Genomic DNA, 20,819 nt, shown 5'->3' with positions numbered 1-20,819 from the left:
TGTATCTTACAGCTTGTCAGCCCCACCCCACTGTTTCCATTACTCACATCTCTTGGGAGCCAGGGGGCTTGGTCTAGCCTAGACCCGAAGGTGAAATCCTCAGAAAATGTGCATGTGAACAAACTCCCAGATTCTCCTTCTCCTGGCCACCTCTGCAGTCACACTAGCCTTAGAACGGTGGATTCAGAAGAGCTATGTTCCTGCCCTCAAGCCCCCTGACTCCCTTTATTCAGCAACTATTTACTATGCTTTGAACTTTGAAATGTGCCCAATCCTTTAAGCTTTATCTGGGCTCCTTACCCTCAAGTTTTGAACTAGATGAGGGTCTGCCTAGTCTACCTTAGTGGAACCACCTTCCTGGATCTATCGCAGCAGCCTTGTTTCTGTGGCCCCTAACCCTCTGACACCACGGTCAGCCGATCTAAGCTAACTGAATCTTCATGCATATAGGATTTCTAATTCTGAGTTCCTTGCCTTTCAGGTTTACAAGGAATTTAGAAATGTTCAAAAGACAGCCATAAATATGATTTAAAATGTTGGGGGAGGAAGAGTCTGTGAGAAAAGCTAAAATGATCTGAAGTTCTTCATTTGGAAGGAGAAATAATCTCCAAATTAATGCAGAATTCTAATATGGAGGATGGAAAATGTCTTCCAAGGAAGAGAACACAGAAAGAAATGCTGCTAAACTGTAGGCTGAGAAACCATGTTGATTTTGGGTAGTGGTTCTCTGAAAAATGTTAAAAAGCTGTGAATTACATTGTGCACATAATTTCAAGGGGTTCAGAGACCTGCATAACATGGATTCCTTAGGGATTCATGGACCCTAAATTTGAAACCTTCTGACATAAAGAAATCTTCCTGAGAGTGATGGCTGTTAAACATGAGAATGAATAATCACATAAGGGTGACCAATTTTCTTCTGTAAAAGTGCTTTTAAAATAGGAGTTTCTTATGGAGACCTAATGCAGAGGTCCATATCCACACTAACTAATTAGACCGTGTTTCCTGAGTTATAAAATTGTCAGATGTATGAGGAGTCAAATGCAGAGTGTATCTACCTCATCTAGTGGATTCATATGCAACAGAATGTAATCAAACTACAGGAAGAATATTACTTTTATTTGAGATCCTACTGTTTGTAGTAAGTCTCACCACTAATGAGATATGCAACCCAAGGCAATTCAGTCAGTTCTATGGACTTTCATTTCCTAATCTAGAAAATCAGAGAATTTGGACTACACAGTCTTTTAGATCCCTTCTATTTTTGATATTCTCATGTTAAATGTCCACCGAAGATTTACCCTGGATATTCAAGGAAATAAACTATTATATGTGCCAATTTAAGATTCACAGGATTCATTCCTCTTGTAAATAATTAAAAGTCTTAGGGGCTCCTGGGTGGCTTAGTTGGTTAAGCGTTGGACTCTTGATTTCAGCTCAGGTCATGGTCTCAAGGTCATGAGATGGAGCCATGCATTGGGCTCCATGCTGGGTGTGGAGCCTGCTTAAGATTCTCTCTGCCTCTCCCCCTGCCTCTACTACTCCTCCCAGCTCTCTCTCTCTAAAAAAAAAAAAAAAATTAAGAATGGCCAATATAACAAGAGTTTAATAAATAGATTTAGGTGTTAATTCATTAAAAATACACAGATCTCTTTCTTTTGTTCAAAAGTATAGCAAAACAAAGGGGCAATGGTGACTTCAAAACAAATTCACTTATCTATCAAAGAATCTGTTCTCAGGCAATAAAGAATTAGATTTTCTTTTTTGTTTATAACAACTGTATGAAATATAATACGTGGAAATAGAGACTGTGATTCCTCTGCAGAGAGATTACTGTGTAGGCCTGTCAGGACAGGTTGAGGCTAAGCCTGTATGAGCACCAACAAATTTCAGTTGTTCAGTGACAGTAAAAACTATGATTCTTTGCCTCACAGAAAACAGAGGGTAGGTTTAAAACAGTGCTTTTTGTTGTTACTGTTAGCTTAAAAATCACAATGTACAGTACGATTTTTCAGAATGCCCACGTGCTTGATGTTTGTATCTAGATGACCTCACAAATACTAGGTGCCATTCTGAAACGGAATATTTTTAAAGAGGTAATCTGTTTTTTCCTTCTTTTTTTTTTAAGAGAGGGAGGGAGGGGGGAGAAAAAGGGGAGGAGCCAAGGGAGAGGGAGAGAGAGAACCTCAAGCAGGCTCCGTGCTCAGTGCAGAGCCCAATGAGGGGCTTAATCTCATGACCCTGAGATGATGACCTGAGCCAAAACCAAGAGCGCGATACTTAACTGACTGAGCCACCCAGGTGCCCCAGTAATCTCTTTTTTCTAAATTGACAAACTACGTATTAGGTTAAAAAATTAATTCCATTAAACTTTTGGAAATGATTTTCTTGATACTGTACCACTTCAAGGGCCCAAAAAACGAAACAAGAATTTTATATGAGCTAAAAAACAAACATGAAGTCGCATTTATTTACCCTCCACTTCTAACTGGGAAAGATAAAGAGGACCTTGGAAGAAGTTGTAAAAGGGAATAAATGTGATTACATTTTTAAAATGGCTGTGTTTTCACTAACAGCAATTTATCAGGGAAGTATAACACGAACAGAAGAAAGTCATTAGATCTTTGATTTTCTGAGCTGTCTCTTCTGCAGTTATATTTGGTAATAAAGGCAAAGACCTACTCTGCCAAAAAGTAAAATAGAGGTCATAACTGAAAATGAGAACCAAATGCCTATAATTCATTTTTAAAAACATTTCAAAAGTAGCAAAATTGCAGCTACATTACCAGCTAATCTGCAAGCTGCTTTCCACTTCGACTCTTTTTTAATCAGTTGTATTAATTATATGTTCAATTCCCTGTGTTCCTATCTTGCTTCACATATTATGCCTCGGTTACGGCATTTCATATTATTTATATTTCTGTCCATTTCTAGAGAGCAGGGACTGTAACTTCTATCCAACTTTTTCCAGTCCTTCAACAATTATTTACTGGAATTCTGCTCTATTGTAGGCTTCTCTTTGTATTCCCAAAGCCTAGTACAATGCCTGGTATAAACTATGTACTCAATAAATGAAGGTTTATGTGAATTTTAAAATCCACTATCCTCCATATCTATATCATTATCCCCATACACACACACAGGAAAACAAACAAACCTTTAAGGGGCTCTGCTTGAATGCTGTCATTAAGGAAATGTAAGCATTGCTATGGAACTGGATGGTGAAGAGTCATCCTTGTATATTGCAAACTACATCTTCTAACATAGTGCCGACATTTACCACTTTGAACTACAGGGTAAACATCTGATGATTGAAGTTAATTAACCTGCGAACAAATGGTGCAGGGACACCTGGATATATACATGCAAAATAATTAAGTTGGACTCCTATCTCATACCATATATAAAAATTAACTCAAGATGAATCAAAGATCTGAAAGTAAGATCTGAAATTACAAAAAAATTTAGAGAAAAACATAGGCAGAATATTTGTGAACTTGGAGTAGGCAATGGTTTCTTAGACATGACACCAAAAGCACAAACAACAAAGGAAAAAGAATAGATAAATTGGACACTGTCAAGATTAAAAACTTCTAGGGGCGCCTGGGTGGTTCAGTCGTTAAGTGTCTGCCTTCAGCTCAGCTCATGATCCCGGGGTCTGGGGATCGAGCCCCGCATCGGGCTCCCTGCTCAGCGAGAAGCCTGCTTCTCCCTCTCCCACTCCCGCTGCTTGTGTTCCCTCTCTCGCTGTCTCTCTCTCTGTCAAATAAATAAATAAAATCTTAAAAAAAAAGATTAAAAACTTCTATGCTTCAAAGGACACCATTAAGAAAGTAAAAAGAAGACCCACAGAATGGAAGAAAATTTTTGCAAATCATGTTTGATAAATGATTTGTATATAAAGAATTGTTATTGACTTGTCACAATTAAAGATAAATAAGCCAATTTCAAAATGGGCAAAGGACCTGAAGGGAGAGTTCTCTAAAGAAGATATTCAAATGGCCAATAAGCACAAGAGAAGATGCTCAACATCATTAGCCATCAGGGAAATGCAAATCAAAACCATGAAATAACATTTTATACTCATCAGGATGGCTATAGTAAAAAAGACATAAAAAGTGCCAGCAAAGATGTGGAACTCTCATAAACTACTAGTGGGAATGTAAAATAGTGCTGTCACTTTGGAACCTAGTTCAGAAGTTCTGCAAATGGCTAAACACAGTTACATAGGATCCTGCATTTCCTCCCAGGTACATAAACAAGAAAAATGAAAACATGTCCACACAAAAACATGCATGTGAATGTTCACAGCAGCATTATTTATAATAGTTAAAAAGTGGAAAACAACCCCAATGCCCATCAACTGATGAATGAATAAACACATTGTGGTATATCCACATAATGGAATATTACTTGGCAATAAAAGACACACTGACATGTGTAACAACAGGGATGAATCTTGAAAACATTATGCTAATTAAAAGAAGTCAGTCCCAAAGGACCACATGTTATATGATCTCATTTGCATGAAAAATCCAGAATAAACAAATCTATAGAAACTTAAAGTAGATTAGTGTTTGCCCAGAGTTTGGGGAGATAGGACGATTGGGACATGATGACGAAGGGGTGTGGTGTTTCTTTTGGGGTAATGAAAACGTTCTGAAATTGACTGAGACAACAGATGTACAATTCTCTAAATATACTATGGCCTGTGAATTATATCTCAATAAAGCTGTGAAAAAGAAAAACAAAGAGCTAAATACCAAACTACTAAGCCACTGGGTTCCATCCCAGCAAACTGGCTCATAGCCAAGAGCCATTATTTTCTTTATTTGTATAATAATCATCTGTAGTACAATACAAGAAAATGAAAATTATTTGCTTTTTGTCCAACATATTTTTGTATAAAATGTTTAAGTGGCTCTCCATTGGAATTCCTCAGAGATCTGAGGAATATGTCCACCGATCGTCCCCTACTGCTCCAATGCCTGAGCCTTACCATTTTCACACAGTAAATTTTCAGTAGCAGTGTATTAAGTCAGTGAATTAACACTGCCCATATCTGAGAGTTTAAGATGGTGATACAAGTGTGCCTATGTAGGAAAATGAAACTGTAAACAGGTAGCTGAAGAAAAAAATTTTTGGTCTTTTATTTTCAACAACTCAGAAAACACTGTTTACATAAAAACCTGCATGTAGTCTCTCATTAGAAGTTTAACTTCATATCAACCAAGAGATACAGTACTATTTTCGGAACCTCTAAATCATTCTGAATCTGGTCATTCTTAATTCTCACAGAGATTATAGGAAAAAATGCCTATCAAAAGAAAGGAACAGATAAAAGGTTTAAGTCAGGTGAACTGCAATTTTTCATCCTTCTGTTACAGTCACTTTAGGAAGAAAAACATCTAAGCATTTTAGTTGAATTTAAGTCAACTGTGCTGAAGTCACTTCCAAACATTTAAAATTAGCATAACATTAAAATGAGGACTTTGAGTGCTTGCTTCAGCAGCACACAGGAAAGCTTTTAAAGAGTTCAAGTTTCAAAGCTAGAAAAAAATCTAATCAAATTTATAAATTAGCATATTCAAATTTGACCATTAATGCTATTGTGGCTAGTCTATACAATATTGTCAGCCATGAACTGTTTCTTTCTTGTCTTCCCAACACACCTGCAGTATTTAATTTGTGGAGGCATACCTAAGAGACACCGGCTCTGCAAGGAAACAAGAGAATTATTTTTAACCCTGCATCCTGCTTCTAGGTCCTATTATCACAACCAGGTTTTGACCACTGGGTGAGCTGAAGCTTCTCACTATTGTCACTCTGGTCTGTGATGTGTGTGATCCTCTATTTACTCACAATCATCTCATCCAGAATCAATTTGAGCATTTAATTAAAACAAATGTCATCACAGCAGATCGTCATAGAAGGATATAGGTTCTTTTCTGAGATTAAGAAAGATACACTTTTACTTTTGGCTTCTTTCCTCCTTCTATGAGACAGCCACTTTGAAATAAAACAATAAACATGAGAATCTATGTAATGTAGGAGAATGGGCCCTGGGCTAGGAGACTCTGGACCTAAGTTCTGCACCTGGTTCAAGCACTTAACTTCTGAGTCCTCTCCATAAGATGACATAACCATCCGACCTACCACAAAGAATAGAATAAGATTATATGCAGAAAGTCCTCTGACATGGAAAACACCATGACAGTGTAACATACAGAGTGATGCTTTAGAGCTCGTAAGTACCGTATATAAATAAATAGGAGGATAGCAGAATTCCCCTTATACCTTATGCTCCGTTCCTCTGCCTCCGCCTGACCCGTGCAGGCTTCTGGAGTGTCACTGTGGGCCTTGAAGTTGGCTGGACTTTCTTCTTTGGGAAAGCCACCAGTTTCAACCTCTGATCATGATTCCTTTTCAGCAGCACCCTAGAGTAGACAGGGTCAATCACCAATGCCCTGTCCCTAATAATCTCTTACAAGGCAGGGTCCATACAAGGTGATAAGATTTACACACCCGTGACACACTCTGATAAACAAAGAGGCTCTCCGGCTGCCCTGGTAGCCATCTACCTGCCTAGTGGATGAAGGGCTGACTGTAGCAGACACATCTCTACCGGGAAGCTTGGGAAGCTCTGCCTTACAGCAACCTCTCACTCTCCTCATGCAGAGGGGAAGGGTATGGTCATCCAATCCAGAAACCATAATGGTAAAAAACAGAATGCATAAGCTGAGAATGGAAAACAGGCCCAGGTCTATCCAGATTCAGACGCATTATCACCGAGCAAAGACTACTGCCAAAGCTGCGGTTCAAGAGAGTCAATGCAGGGGTATTAGAAGAAATAGATTCTCTCCTAGGTGTAAATTAGGACCCAGGTAAACAAGGAAAGCAAAAGGCCACAGAGCAGCAGGGTTTTCCACATCTTTGAAATGTGAGCTGATGTGGGCACACATACATTCCATTTTCAGAGTCCACACGCAAGTGGCCAAACATCCAGAAATAGGTTTTACCTTTCAGTTGTGCCATGTGACAGCTGTCTGTCAAAATGAGGTCAAGGCTGCTCAGCACAGCACCGACACACAGTGCTGACAGGACTATGTCTGCTGTTGGTCGGATGTTTCTAATCTAAACTTGTCCTAGATAAAGAAAATCAGACTGAAACAAAATTATAAAATAAACTGGGCTGTGTTGCCTGCAAGCCCCACTATTGGTGGCTGACAGAAGGTAGTTTCCTCTGTCCCCTTTCCAGCCTCCCACACTGTAGCTAAGTCCTCCGTAAGTAAACAAAGGCTAACCCTCACCCCCATCCAAGGCTGCTTCAGAAAACCGGGGCAGTTGCCAATACCAAAATCAGCATCCAGCCTGCAGGCTCTCTGCACACACCACGACCTGCAGAGTCCCTGCGACCTACAACACTTGCGATACCAACATAAAGAATGGGAGAGCAAACTTTCCCCTCAGTGAAAATGTCTTTCAGGGGTAGTATGCTCAGGCTACCATGACAGAATAACAGACTGGGTGGTCTAAACAACAGACATCTATTTTTCAGTTTTGGAGGCTGGGAAGTCCAAAGTCAAGGTGCCAGCAGATTCAGTTCTTGGCGAGACCCTCTTTCTCATTTGTAGAAAGCTGCCTTCCAGCTCTATCCTCCTCACATGGGGGACAGAGACAGAGAGAGAGTAAGCTCCCTGGTCTCTTACAAGGGCACTAATCCCATCATAGGGATTCTGCCCTCATGATCTCATCTAACCCAGGGGGATTAGAACTTCAACATGAGTTTGTGGAGAGGGCACATTCAGTCCGTAATAGAGGTTTTTGCCAAATGCTCTGAGGATGAGAGAGGTATGAGTCATGAAACCCCAATAAATCACAACAAAATGTACATACATTTCTTCAAAGCACTATGTATACAAGTTTATGTACATACAAGTGTATATACATATGCATATATAACCTTGGTGTTAGTTATATACCCATTTATTTCTGTAATATTTTATAGTTTACAAGCTGTATTGGTGGCAATTTAAATTGAAATCTATTTTTCGCTACTGATAACTTCCAGGAAAGCAAGCTTTATAATCACATATTTTTGTTAAGTTGTTATGTGGTTCTAAAGATGTCTTTATTTTGAAAAGAACAGCCACCAAGTCCTGGATGGCAGGATAAGAACTTTGAAAGGATTCAGACACCTCAATTACTGAAGTCTCCTTTTCCGTAGGTGCCATCCAGTTGTGTCACCTCTCCCAGTCTACTGAACACCGGGGCTTAAGGGGTGGGAAGCGCCTTCCGAACACCACACCCCTTCTGTCCTGCAGACCTTTCCCCGAGTCATAGCCTGGGACACCGGTGGAATCACAGACAGTGACAGACTGCTTCACAACCACGCCCACTTCGGAACCAAGAGCAACAACTGCACTAGTTAGTACCCCTGACTTGCGAATTTCCAGTCTCTAAGTTGCAATTCTCTATTTTAACTATTTTACTTAAAATTAATACTTTTTACACAACTGTGTAAAAATAAGATTGTCTTTAAGTTTTGTTTTATAAAAAATACACTTTATTCTGTTCTAACATACGAATGTTAGAGTCACAAAAAATTTTTCTTTTGCCATGTTAAAATACACTATTGTGTTCACATTGTAAGTAAAAATAACTATGGAAGCAAGAGTTTTTTCCTACACTCAAGATTCATGACATAAAATGTTTTCTGAATTGAGAAGGTTTCAACTGGGTGTGCCAAACACGTGACTGTCCATAGAGGCACAGGATTCAGTGCACCCACACCTAACTCTGAAATACAGTTCTGTAAGTTTGGGGAATATGCCAAGCTTTCCAACAGCAAGCAAGACCCAGATATCAGCCTGGAAAGCAGACCTGGCTAAGGAACTCCAGAAGTACGATGAGTGCCTTATATAAAACTGAAAATGACAGGCATACCAAGGCATAAAAACCACACATTTCCAAGGTAATCAGACTAATGATTATGTCATTTATTATCACTATTAGTTATATTTACTGTGGTGATTAATTTTATTGGTCAACTTGACTGTCCACAGGGTGCCCAGATTAAACATTTCTAGGTATATCTGTGAGGTATTTCTGGATGAGATTACCATTTATATCACTGGATTTAATAAGACAGATGGCCCTCTCCAAAGTGGGTGGGCATCAGTCAATCTCTTGAGGGCCTTCATAGAATAAAGAGTGGAGGAAGGAGAAATTCGCCCCCTTTTCCCTTCCTCACTGTTGAGCTGGGACATCTCATCTCACCTTGCCTCAGGACAAGATAGTGGTGAATTGAACTACCGACCTTCCTGGGTCTTCAGCTTGCAGATGGCAGATCACGGGACTGGCATTGGTCCATTTCTCTGGAGAACCCTGACTAATGCATTTACCTAATGGCAGCAGTGAAAATAACATTCACTGGTAGATGGAGAAAGTAGAGATTCTGCTCCACAAAGAAGGAAATTACCTCTCAGGAGAAAAACCTCTCAAATGTGCTTTTCTCAGCTGGTTATATAGAATTCAGATCTACTCTCTCCTATATCTTATGTTACAAATAGTAACAAAAGCATCTATAATCTAGTTAGAAAAAGAAATAGAGTTGGAAGATCTGGTTCAAATTCCAGCTTTGCTGCTTACAACATGTGGCCTCGGCAGGGCTCAGTTCCTTCTTCTGTAGAAATAAGTTAATAATACTTACCTCATATAATTGACATGTATTATATATAGTTAGGCATTCACTCAAAGAGGTTTTAAAATTTCCTTTTATTAACCCATAAATTATAAACATTAAATTCTTATCTTTCTGCTCAAGTTTCTACCTTATTTGATATTTATGACCTCAAGAATAACTACTTTGAAGGACAGTGTTATGGACTGAATGCTTACGTCCTCCCCAAATTCATATGTTGAAGCTCTAATTTCCAATGCGATGGTATTAGGAGGCAGGGGTCTTTAGGAGGTGATTAGGTTTAGATGAGGTCGTGAAAGTGAGGCCCCCATGATGAGATTAGTGCCCTTACAGGAAGAGACCAGAGATATCGATTTCCATCTCCACCTCTCTCCCTCCCTCCTCCTTTCCCCGCTTCCCCTCCGTCTCCCACAAAGACACAGGAAGAAGATGGCCAACCACAAGCCAAGAAGTGAACCCTCAACCAGGAACTGAGTTGGCTGGCACCTAGATCATAGGAATTCAGTCTCCACAACTTTAAGAAATCAATGTCTGATATTTAAACCACCCAATTTATGTTATTTTGTTATGGTAGTCTGAGCTGAATAAGACAGATAGCATCCACTCATTTGCATGTAAATATTCTTTTATCAAATTCAAAGAAATAAAACTCTTTTTATTGCTTTACACATCCTTTCACCTGGTAGAAGATACTAATTGGCTTCTGCACTTAAAAGTGCAGAATACACTTTCTTTGATCCATATGAAACAACTTGTGAAATATACAAGATATGGATTATTACCATCATTTTACAGACAAAGAAACAAAGTACAATCATAAGTTTGGAGATCACATCAGTGGTAACAGAGGCCATTTCTGATTAATCTAACTCAGATTTTGATAATTTCAGACTCCTCTGAGCCCAAACAACTTCATGTACCTGATTTTATCAGTTCACTTTGTGAATAACACAAGAAAAGGATTCAGGAAGATATTGGTTTAACCACAGGCATAGTATTTGCTCAGTGTTATAGAGTGAAACTAAAGCTGACTCACCAAGATGTTTCATTCAAACCCCAGCATAAGACACACACATGGCCAAAGTTGCCTCTTGGGGGTGTTCTACCTGAGCGGCTATAAACAGATTTGGACCCACAGCATGCAGAGAGACAAGACAGACAGCTGTCACATTTTAATATGTTGGAGCTATTTTAAAATCCTATTGCTCCAACCGACTTTCTGTGCCTGTAAGTCTTTCTTCCAAGGAGTTTTCAATTAGTATGTGAAAGCAAAGGGTCAGAGTGCTTGAGTACAACACAAATGATCCCTAATCGAAATTACTCTAATACGTGCTTCCATTTCATTTCATAAAAACTATTCTATCCAAATGTGGATATCCTCAAGAATACATTATCCAGAAGATTAATCCAGAATTCTATCCAGAATGCATTATTCAGAAGCATTATCTTATGCTCCTATTATCTTTTAGAACCACATTTTTAGAAATTACTATACAGATCTATTGTGTATTATTCTGAAGAGTCTAAGTGACAGAAAATCATTGATTTCTAGAAATAGTCAAATTGTCTGACTAGTGAATAAAGGTGGATGAACCAGGTGGGTAATTCTGTTTCAGGTTAAAATACTAAATGTGGCTATAAAATAAAGAGAATAGCTTCTCACGCAGCCTCTACACACTGGCTCCTCAAACGCATCCTGTTCTTTCCTACCTCGGCATCTTCGGATAATTGCTCCTACTTCTCAAAATCTTTTTACTGCATCTTGTTTTCATTCATAAAAGAGTAAAGCCTCACTTAAAAGAGGCCTTTCCTGAAACCTTAATGCCAGAGTGGCCTAGCTCCATATCCATGTTTGTCTGTTTTTTTAGAATAGTTATCATCATTAATTTTTGTTATTATTGCTTGTGTCTCTTTCTCTCAACCTGTGCTGTCCAGTATAGTATCCAATAGACACATGTGGCAACTTAAATTTAAATTCAAATAAATTACAATTAAGTAAAAAATATAGGAAACAATGATGAATTGGATTTCATCAAAATTAAGAACTCTGTTCCTTGAAAAATACTGTTAAAAGAATAAAATTACCAGCCACATAATGGGAGAAAATATTTTTAAGTCACATATATCATAAAGAACTTGAATCAGAATATATAAATAACTTTTAAAACAATAATATAAAAACTAAAAATCCAACTGAATTTGGGCAAAATAATTGAATAGGAACTTCACTAAACGTAACACATGGATGATAAGTAAGCACATAAAAAGATGCTCAACACCATCAGTCCTTAAGAAAATGCAAATCAAAACCACAGTGAAATACCATATTATTCCCTCTAAGATGGCTATAATCAAAAAGATAGTAGGTATGGGTGAAGATGTGGAGAAATTAGACTCTTATACACTGTTGGTGGGAATGTAAAACCACTCTGGAAAACAATTTGACAGTTTCTTAAAAAGTTAAACTTACATCTAAAATACGACCCAGCCATTCAACCCCAAAGTGTTTACCCAAAAGAAATGAAAGCATAGGTCCATACAAAGACTTACATGAACCTACACAGCAGCTTTATGTGTAGCAGCCAAAACCTGGAAACAACCCGAATACCCAACTGTGGCCTCTCTACAGGATGGAATACTACTCAGCAATGAAATGAACTACTGATATGTGCAAAAACATGATGAATCTTAAAATAATTATATTGAATTAAAGCAAAAAAATACATAGTATGATTCCATTTATATGTAATTCTTGAAAATGCAAATTAATCTACAGTGACAGAAAACAGACCAGTGGTTGCCTAGGAAGGTGGAGCAAACCAAGGGATTAGCAAGGGACATAAACTTTGGGGGATGATAAATATATTCATTCTCTTGACTGTGGTGAGGGTTTCAGAAGTATATACATGCGCCAAAACTTACAGATTTATATACTTCAAATATGTACAGTTTCCTGTATGTCAATTATACCTCAGTGAAGCTGTTAAATTTTTTTGTTCCTCATTTGTACAGCCGTATGTCAAGTGCTCAGTAGCCACATGCAGCTAGTGGTTATCAAATTGGACACTGTAGATAGACAGCAGTACTATGGGCCCAGAAAGTTCTCGTCGACAGTAACGCTCCAAACCAGGGGTGAGCAAACTAGACACCAGGGACACACTGCCTGTTTTTCTAAACTCGGTTTTATTGGAACACAGTTACAGCCAGTCATTTACATACTGTCAATGGCTGTTTCCTCGTCACAGTGGCAAAGTGGGCAGCTGCAACAGAGACCCTGTGGTCTACAAACCTAAATTATCTACTCTCTGGCCTTTTGAGAAAAGATTTGCTGATTCCGGTCTAAATCAAACACTCTGCACACTGGGGTTATACCTGTCCTGTTCACTGCTGTATAAGCCATCTAGTGTTTATTGAGTCCCTAATATGTGCACTGTCCTAAGCACTGGAGAGACAGCCTTCAACAGTACAGATGAGGTCCCTATTCGCATGGTTTTCACCATCTGGTGAAGGGTTCAGGTAATGGAAGCAGTCAATAAGAAACTAGGCAAGGATGAATGCTAAGATGAAAATAAAACAGAGGTATAGAGCATGACTGAGGGCAGCAACTTCCACTTAGGTAGTCAGGACAGGCCTCTGAGAGGACCAGACATTTGAACAACATGAGACAGTCAACACTACAAAGACCTGTGGCAGAAGCAGAGGGAAGAGCAAAACCCAAGGCCTCAGACTAGGAATGAATTTGAAGACCTGATGTGTGAAAAAGAAGGCCCATGGGGCTGGAGAATAACAACAATGCGGAAAAGGTAGATAAGATGGGAGAAAGAGAGAAGACTAAGAAAAGGAGTCCGAATTTTATTCTAAATATGATGGAAAGCTACTATAGGATTTTAAGCAAGTGAGCAATATGATCAACTTAACATTTTTAAAGATCACTCCGGTGCTGCTAAGTGGAAACTGGGCCAGGGAAGAGCAAGAAAGGTGTTAGACAAGTTAGGGAGTTTCTGTAAAGGTACAAATGAGAGATGGTGGTGGTCTGGCTTGGGCTACAGTGGCAGCAGTAGATGAAGTGGAGAAATTCAAGATATATTTTGAAGTAATAGTTGACTGGCCCTTCTGATGGTTGTGGTAGAGTAAGGGAATGAAGGAGTTGAAAATGAATCCCAGATTTTAGCTTGAACAAGTGGGACAACAGTATGAACCACAAATATGGGAGAAACTACAAACAATAGAAGCTAATACTTATTGAGTGCTTATTATATGACAGTATTCACTCAATTTCACATTTAATATTCCCAACAATCTTGAACAGATAAATATTATTGTTATGTTCATTTTAGAAATAGGAAACTGAAGGTTAAGGTCAGAAAGAGAGGACCAACACAGTGGAGACTTGAACCTGGGTCATCACACTCCAAATTTCACCACATTGTATGAAACTGCCTCCTTAACAGTAATTTCTGGGAATATGAACTACATTCTGGATTAATGGTCCTCAGGATGACTAGCTTTAAAGATGCTATTGTTTTGCTTTTTCTATTAAAAATCATCTTGTTTTTATAGAATAAAAGAAGTAACTGTCATCTATATACTTTTCAAAGCACTTTCTGCAACATTATCCCTTTGATTCCCATTTTACAAATGAGGAACTGAAACAAGTCAAGTGATTTCCTCAAGATCATTAAGACAGTAATAGAATGAGAACTAAAAGCCAGATGAACTGACTCCATATAGTGATTTGGCCAATAAACTTGTCTTTAAAAATTTGGACCATTCAGAAAAAAACATGTTTTACATCACTATCCAAAATACACATACATATATGAAATAGAGAGAAAGAAGTAATACAAAACTCTATTCACCATTACTAATTTGCTAGGATTTCTTTTTCTATTTAATTTTTTTTATAATTTTGATTGTAACTGGCAATTTAAACAATACTGATCCACACTTGGTAATTAACACTACAACCACATAGAAGACTTTTTAAGAAATAAATCTCACAACTCACTAAAACTACCAAACAGGAAGAAGGCAAGATGGAACATAAAGATCAGTCTGTTGAGTATTTGGGTTACATGAAGACTGGTGTCCATAAGAGTGTAAATGGCGATGATTCCATGAACTATACTTTGGAAGTATTTCTTATGATTATTTTCTATTGCTAATATGGAGGTCTGAAATCAAGGCATGCCTGCTAACATTTAAAATAAGAGAGGTGCACTTTTATGGAAAAAAATATTAAAAGCAAAAGAAAAAAGCTCTTCAACATCATCTTTGACCCAAAGGTAGTAAAAAGCTGTAGAGCGTCCAGATTAGGAAACTCTATTTCCCTTGAAAAGAAAGAAAGAAAAAAAGAGAAAGACTGCTGGTAATGTGACAACCCATTAGGATGTATAATGAAGGACAGCATCTTAAGGGCAATAGCTTAAGATGCGAGGCAACCGTTCATTTATTGGACAAGTACTGCTTGATAAATGATCAAGCTACTCCAATGCCCTTTGTCAGTATACTTAATTTCCCTTAGTAAAGGAAGACAGCTAACTGCCCAGGAATATAAATCTTTGATTTTTCCCCAATTCCTTAAGTATACAAGAATTTAAAAAATGCTTTAAAGTCTGTGTCAATTACTTGGAACATTCATTTACCTTCCCAAATGCGGCGCTGGCCCGGTGCATTCTCTCTCTCTCTCCCTCTCTCTCTCTCTCTCACACACACACACCCACATGCCATCCCTGCATCTCAGAAGGGAAAAAGCGACACGGACACGCCACAGCCTCAATACATCGAAGGCCGGCCAGCACTTCAGCCCACGCATCACCAAGTTCACGGGCACTCCTAGGTGGCCCGTGACATGGTCAACGTCCTGGGGAGCGCCCACTCCCTTCTCGACTCCGGAGCACCACCTCACCTCTCAGCTGGCCTCCAGCCAACCCAGGATCCTGGCGTGCAGCGTCGTGGAAGGCTGTGAGGTCCGGACCATCCGCAGGCCCGCGCAGCCCCTCCAGGCTCTAACGATAAAAACGCAGGGCCTGCAGGCATTCCTTAGGGAAGAGTTCGCTGATCCCTCTAATCCCACCTTATTCCCAGTGAGGCTGGAACGGCACCACCAGGACACAGGGCAGAAAAGGGCCAAATCACCGAAGGTCTTGAGGGGAGGGCTGGACGAGGAACGGACGCGGCCAAAACCCCCCAATCCGTCCGCAGACAGAGGGGCCGCAGGGGCCGGCGGCTCGCGGCCACGTGCGCTTGCTCAGGGGACCCTTTCCAAGACGCCGGGCCCGGTCGGCGCCAGCACGCCGCGTGGCGGCCGTGGGCAGCAGAACGCAACGCTGCAAGTTGTCGCCCGCGTCGCCGCTCCCGGCTCTGACAGGGCACACGCGCGCCGCCCCCCGCCCCCGCCCCTCTCCAGCCTCAACGCGACCGGGGCCGGGGGACCCCGCAGGGCGGAGGCCCCTGTGCCCGGCCCCCACGACCCTCCGCCGCAGCCCACGGGCCCCGCCCAGCCCGGTGCCAGGCCGAACCCAACCGCCGCGCCCCCGCGGTGTGGACCGTTAGCGTCCCAAGCATACCCGCGAGTCCGACCACCACCTCGGAGACCCCGGCGTCGTGGCGGAAGCGCCGCGCTCGGCGCAGGAACCTCCGGCCCAACCACCACCACAAAAAAAACCCACCGCGGAGCGGCCGCGCCTCAGCGTCCAGGTGAGAGGCTGAGCGCCGCAGCCCGCCCGCCCGCCCGCCCGCCTACCTTCCTCAGCGCGGCTGGCCGCGGCCCCTGACGACTCGGAGCTGACCCCGTCTGCAGGCGGTGAGCGCCCGGGAGACCTCGGGGGGACCCAGGGGCCGAGCCCTCGGGGGGGGGCGGGAAAGGCGAGGCCCCGGTGCCCGCCCGCGCGCCCCGACTGAAGGAGGAGCCCGGCCGCCGGTCGCGCGGCGGATGGGGACGGGGAGGCAGCCTGCGGCCGCTCCGAGAGCGCTTACGACTCTAGGCGCGAAGCCCGGGGTTTCGGGGTGACTTGGGAGACCGCGGGCCGTGAGGGCGGGGAAGGCAGGAACGTCCGAGACTCACGCAGCGCGCCGCGAGCCTCGAGCGTTAAATTCCCGAGGCGGCCGGCTGGCGCGGAGGGCGCGCGCTGGGAGTGGGGTGGCGGCGGGCGCGGGGCGCCGCTCAACGTCCTCACCTTCTTGGCGCCGGGGCCTCCCGCGATCCGAGACACGCCTGTCAGGGAAGAGGAGCGCCCCGGCTGCCCCCCTAGAGTCTCCTGCTGGGGGGACATCGCTTCCATGAAGAAGACTCCACCGCAAATACCAGCCCAGGAGGAGGCTAGGCGGTCATGTCCGCGGGACGGCGACGGAGGGGCGAGGACGCGCGGGCCCGAGGCGGCTGCCGCGCTCAGGCAGGGAGCCGGGCTCCGGGTGCGGGCGGCGCGCCTCCCGTCGGGGCCATGCACGGAGGCTGTGCTCGGCGCCGCGGGCTGCGGGCGATTGCGGCTGCGACCGCCCGTCCGCGCCGCGGCCCGCCCCGCCTCGGGCCCGCCCCCTCCGCGCCGGGCGCCCCGCGCGGGGACCCGCCCCCGGCCGCCGGCCCCCGGCCGCGGCGCTCCCAGCGGCTGCCTCGGACTGCGGCGCGAGGAGCCAGGCGTCTTTCTCTGCTCGCAGAGAGCTGCTAGGGTACAGGCGACCGACTGACCTTGCCAGCCCGCAACTCCGGGCGGGCCCAGCCCGCGGGAGCTCGCCGGCCCGTGTCACGAACGGGGGCCTCCGGGGCACGGACGCGCGCCTCTCCCGCCGCCCGGCCCACGCGCGCCCGACCCCATCCCTGCCCGCGCTGCGCCCGCGGGGGACGGCGACGCGGCAGCGCGTGCGGCGGCGCAGTCGCGGCCACCTCAGCCCGAACCGAGGAGCTGCGGTGATTCCTGCCTCGCTTTCAGGGGACTGCAGAGGGGTCCCCCCCGACCCCAACCCGGACTCCCACCCCACCCCCCAGGCCCCAAGCTCCCCCTCCCGAGGCCTCGGGTTGGAGCTGCGCGTCGCGGGGTGCTGGGCTGTGCACATTGGGACGCCCCCAGCGTCTCCTGACCTCTTGAGCAACCCCGAACGTTAGCGTGTCCAGGTAGCCCTCGCTGGCTTCTGCGGCCCCTGCACAATTTGCACCAGCGGTTCCCGCGGTCCGCGGCTGCGGAGACATGGGCATTCCAAACGTCAAAGCGCAATTAAGGAAAATGCAGGCGAGAGAGGACTCTGAAATTGGGCTTAGCCATTGAGAAGGCTACAATATGTGGAAGTGTTTATCAGATATCTGCGCCGAGAGCCTAACTTCCTGACAGCCCAAAGAGTGGCAAATTTTTTTAGGGCCAGAGAATAACCGGGGAGGGGGGGGGATTTGGAGGCAACCCCGGTCGAGCTGAGTGTCGCTGCGCTTTGCAGGACCGACTGACTGGTGCGGATGATTCGGTAGGTGGCATTATTCCCTTGGAGTAAGGACTACGTAAAGGGTGGATTAGCGATGAAGGACACCGCTCCATGATACCATGTTGTTGAAGGAGGTTTGTTTGTTTTTGTGATTTTTTTTTTTTTAATTGAGGTTCCTGCAGGGTTGGGCTGTTATCAGGACAGGTTGTAGAAGAATAGGGCTCTGGCCGGCTCTGTTCCAAGCAGGAGATGCTATCCAAAACACACACACATTTACATACACCCCCCCCAACACTGGCATTGTTTATTGTGGAAGTAATGGGGAAAATGTTCCAGCCCATTTTAAGCCTTGTCCACATCACATTGTTCAAAGCAGACTTACATAGGCTGTAAAGAATCTTGATTTATATGATACATATATATGTATAAATCATTCTAATATATATGTATGTATATGTGCACAAACACAATTTTTCAGGAGTGGCTCTTTCTGCAGCTTAGACCCCTGTGTAGTGACAGGACTTCACACCCACTATAGTTTATCATGGATTTTACACTGCAGACAGCTTTGCAGTTCCTTTCATTCCGTTCTGAACTCATGCTATGATGCTTCCTATCGTGAATGGACAATCCCAGTTTTCCTTACTCTGCTTCATTTTTTAAATTTCGGTAATACTTATTTCCTTTTAATATTTCATGTAATTAACTTATCTTTAATGTTTATTATCTCTCTTCCAGCGGTCAGAAATCTTTTTGTTACTGTTTACTCTTGCATCTCAGGTGCCTAGAGCAGTGTCTGGCACAATAAATGTTTGTTGATTAAATGAATGAGTGAGACACAAAAAGGATATGAGATCGATCCAGAAGGGCCAGGCCTGAGTTGTTATTTTACGTATTAGGGGTTTTATCAGAAACACCTGTGTTATCAGGTGTTTCTTTTTGAGGTAATACCTCGTGCTCCAATCACGTGGAAAACTCTTACTTTAGAATTTGTAAGTGCTTTTATTTCAAATTCCATTACTTTTGATTTGCATAAAAAACCATCCCACCCGTCTCCTATAAGGAGTTTTGAGGGAGGTCTCCCTTCCTAAAGAACATTGCTGTTTGCTCAGATTAATATTATCATGAGAGTAATGTAAAGAACACGAATAAGATACAGTCACTCCCCAACTTAAACCCTTCCTTGGCTCCTATGTCTATGGAATAAATATCAAATGCTACAGTGTGATATACAAGGCTGTCTACAATTTGACACCTCACTCCCACTTCTTTGTGTTATCTCCTGCTCTACTTAACTCTAGCCCTGTTCTCCCTCACAGGGAACTGTGTGCACTTCCAAGAACGCCCGGACCTCTCACATCTTCATGGCTTTGAATTGCTGCTCTTGTTGTCTAGGAAGTTTTACTTCTCTATGTTCCAAGCCCTATTGTTTTACATGTATTCATCTAGGGCCTGGCGCATAGCAAACATCTGATAAATATTTGTTGAGGAAAGAAATCTTCAAGGCTTATATCTATAATTACCTCAGGAAAATTTTTCTGACTTTCTCTTTACCTAGCTACCTCCACACACCAACCACACACACAAGGTTAAGTGCACCTTCTGTAGTAGTAACGTAACATTTATTGAGTTACTTTATACTAGGTATTAGTCTAAGCATTTTACCCATTTTAATTCACTTAAATCTTAATCTGTGAGCTATAGTCCCTTACACCCCATTTTACAGATGGGAAAACCCAGGTCACAACGATGTTAAATAACTTGTTCAAACAGCTGGTAAGCAGTGAAGCCAAACTTGGAACCTGGGAGTGTGCTCCAGAATCAGTGCTCTTCCCCTCTCGTGTCCACACTGCCTCTCCTGTGTGCTTTCCTCTCCTTACAGCACGCAGTACACTAGGCTGTTACCAGCTGTTTTACTTGACTGTAAGCTCCTTGAAATTAAAGGTCGTGTTTCGTCTTCTCTTTTTTTTGTGCCAAGCACAGAGTTACACTCTCAAGGATTCTTTGTTTCAGTGACCTAGCTTTGAATGAATGAGTGAAGTAGTAAAAATAACCATTTTCAGGGCGCCTGGGTGGCTCAGTTGGTTAAGCATCTGCCTTCGGCTCAGGTCATGATCTCAGGGTCCTGGGATCGAGCCCCGCATTGGGCTCCCTGCTCAGGGGGGAGCCTGCTTCTCCCTCTGCATGCTACTTCCCCTGCTTGTGCTCTCTCTCTGACAAATAAATAAAATCTTAAAAAAATAATAAGCATTTTCATTATACAGTTTAAGGAAGATGCTCTGATGTGGGAGAAGTAATCGTGGACTAGTCCTATCATTCCTTAGACGGTGAAGCATTTTCTCTGCGCTGGCGATGTTACCGTGTAGAAAGTGTGATGCCAGAAAACAATAGTGATGACAAGGCAACTGAAGGAGTGTGATGACCATGTCTGACACAAGCAGGATGCATCCAGAATATTTTGAAACAAACTGTAAAGCAAAGTACTAAGAATAGCATAGTTTAACAGCTGGGAAACACCAATAGCAGACCTTTAACAGGAACTAGTCTAAGAATGAAACCAAAATGTTTGGCCAACCATTAGATTGAGTGACAGTGAATAAATTTAACTATGAAAGGGGATGTCTGCACAACTCATTCATCCAATATATATTTATTGTGTGTCTGCTGTGTACCAGACACTGTGCCAGGCGCTTGGAATATAGTCAAG

The 20,819-nt window shown here is 43.0% G+C and overlaps 2 protein-coding genes across 27 annotated transcripts in view; one reads left to right on the top strand and one right to left on the bottom strand.

Annotated features, from left to right (window-relative positions):
- Positions 1-17,919, bottom strand: part of ARHGAP20 (Rho GTPase activating protein 20) — a 127,024-nt gene extending 109,105 nt beyond the window's left edge. For 2 of the 14 annotated variants that reach the window (XM_045895081.3, XM_064577458.1), the window contains exons 1-3: positions 15,612-15,735; positions 7,020-7,145; positions 6,298-6,437 (exon numbers count right to left, since the gene is read on the bottom strand). Coding sequence is in view for 4 of the 14 variants with exons in the window: in XM_064577451.1 (XP_064433521.1) it covers positions 17,781-17,894 (114 nt within the window). In the remaining 10 variants the exon portion in view is untranslated. Of the gene's footprint in view, positions 1-6,297; positions 6,438-7,019; positions 7,146-15,611; positions 15,749-16,448; positions 16,574-16,881; positions 17,190-17,390; positions 17,415-17,780 lie in introns of those variants that run through there. The other 12 variants (XM_064577451.1, XM_064577452.1, XM_045895079.3 and 9 more) reach the window with 8 other exon arrangements.
- Positions 16,266-20,819, top strand: part of POU2AF2 (POU class 2 homeobox associating factor 2) — a 497,177-nt gene continuing 492,623 nt past the window's right edge. For 10 of the 13 annotated variants that reach the window (XR_010407108.1, XR_010407110.1, XR_010407109.1 and 7 more), the window contains exon 1: positions 16,368-16,508. The gene's annotated coding sequence lies outside the window, so the exon portion shown is untranslated. Of the gene's footprint in view, positions 16,509-18,031; positions 18,155-20,819 lie in introns of those variants that run through there. The other 3 variants (XM_064577479.1, XM_064577475.1, XM_064577476.1) reach the window with 2 other exon arrangements.

The sequence above is a fragment of the Mirounga angustirostris genome, unplaced genomic scaffold (genome assembly GCF_029215605.1).
Source record: "Mirounga angustirostris isolate CCGP_5_RB_7025 unplaced genomic scaffold, mMirAng1.0.hap1 SCAF_13, whole genome shotgun sequence".
Taxonomy (NCBI): domain Eukaryota; kingdom Metazoa; phylum Chordata; class Mammalia; order Carnivora; family Phocidae; genus Mirounga; species Mirounga angustirostris.
The sequence above is the reverse complement of the archived record's forward strand: the minus strand, read 5'-3'. Positions and strand labels throughout refer to the sequence as shown.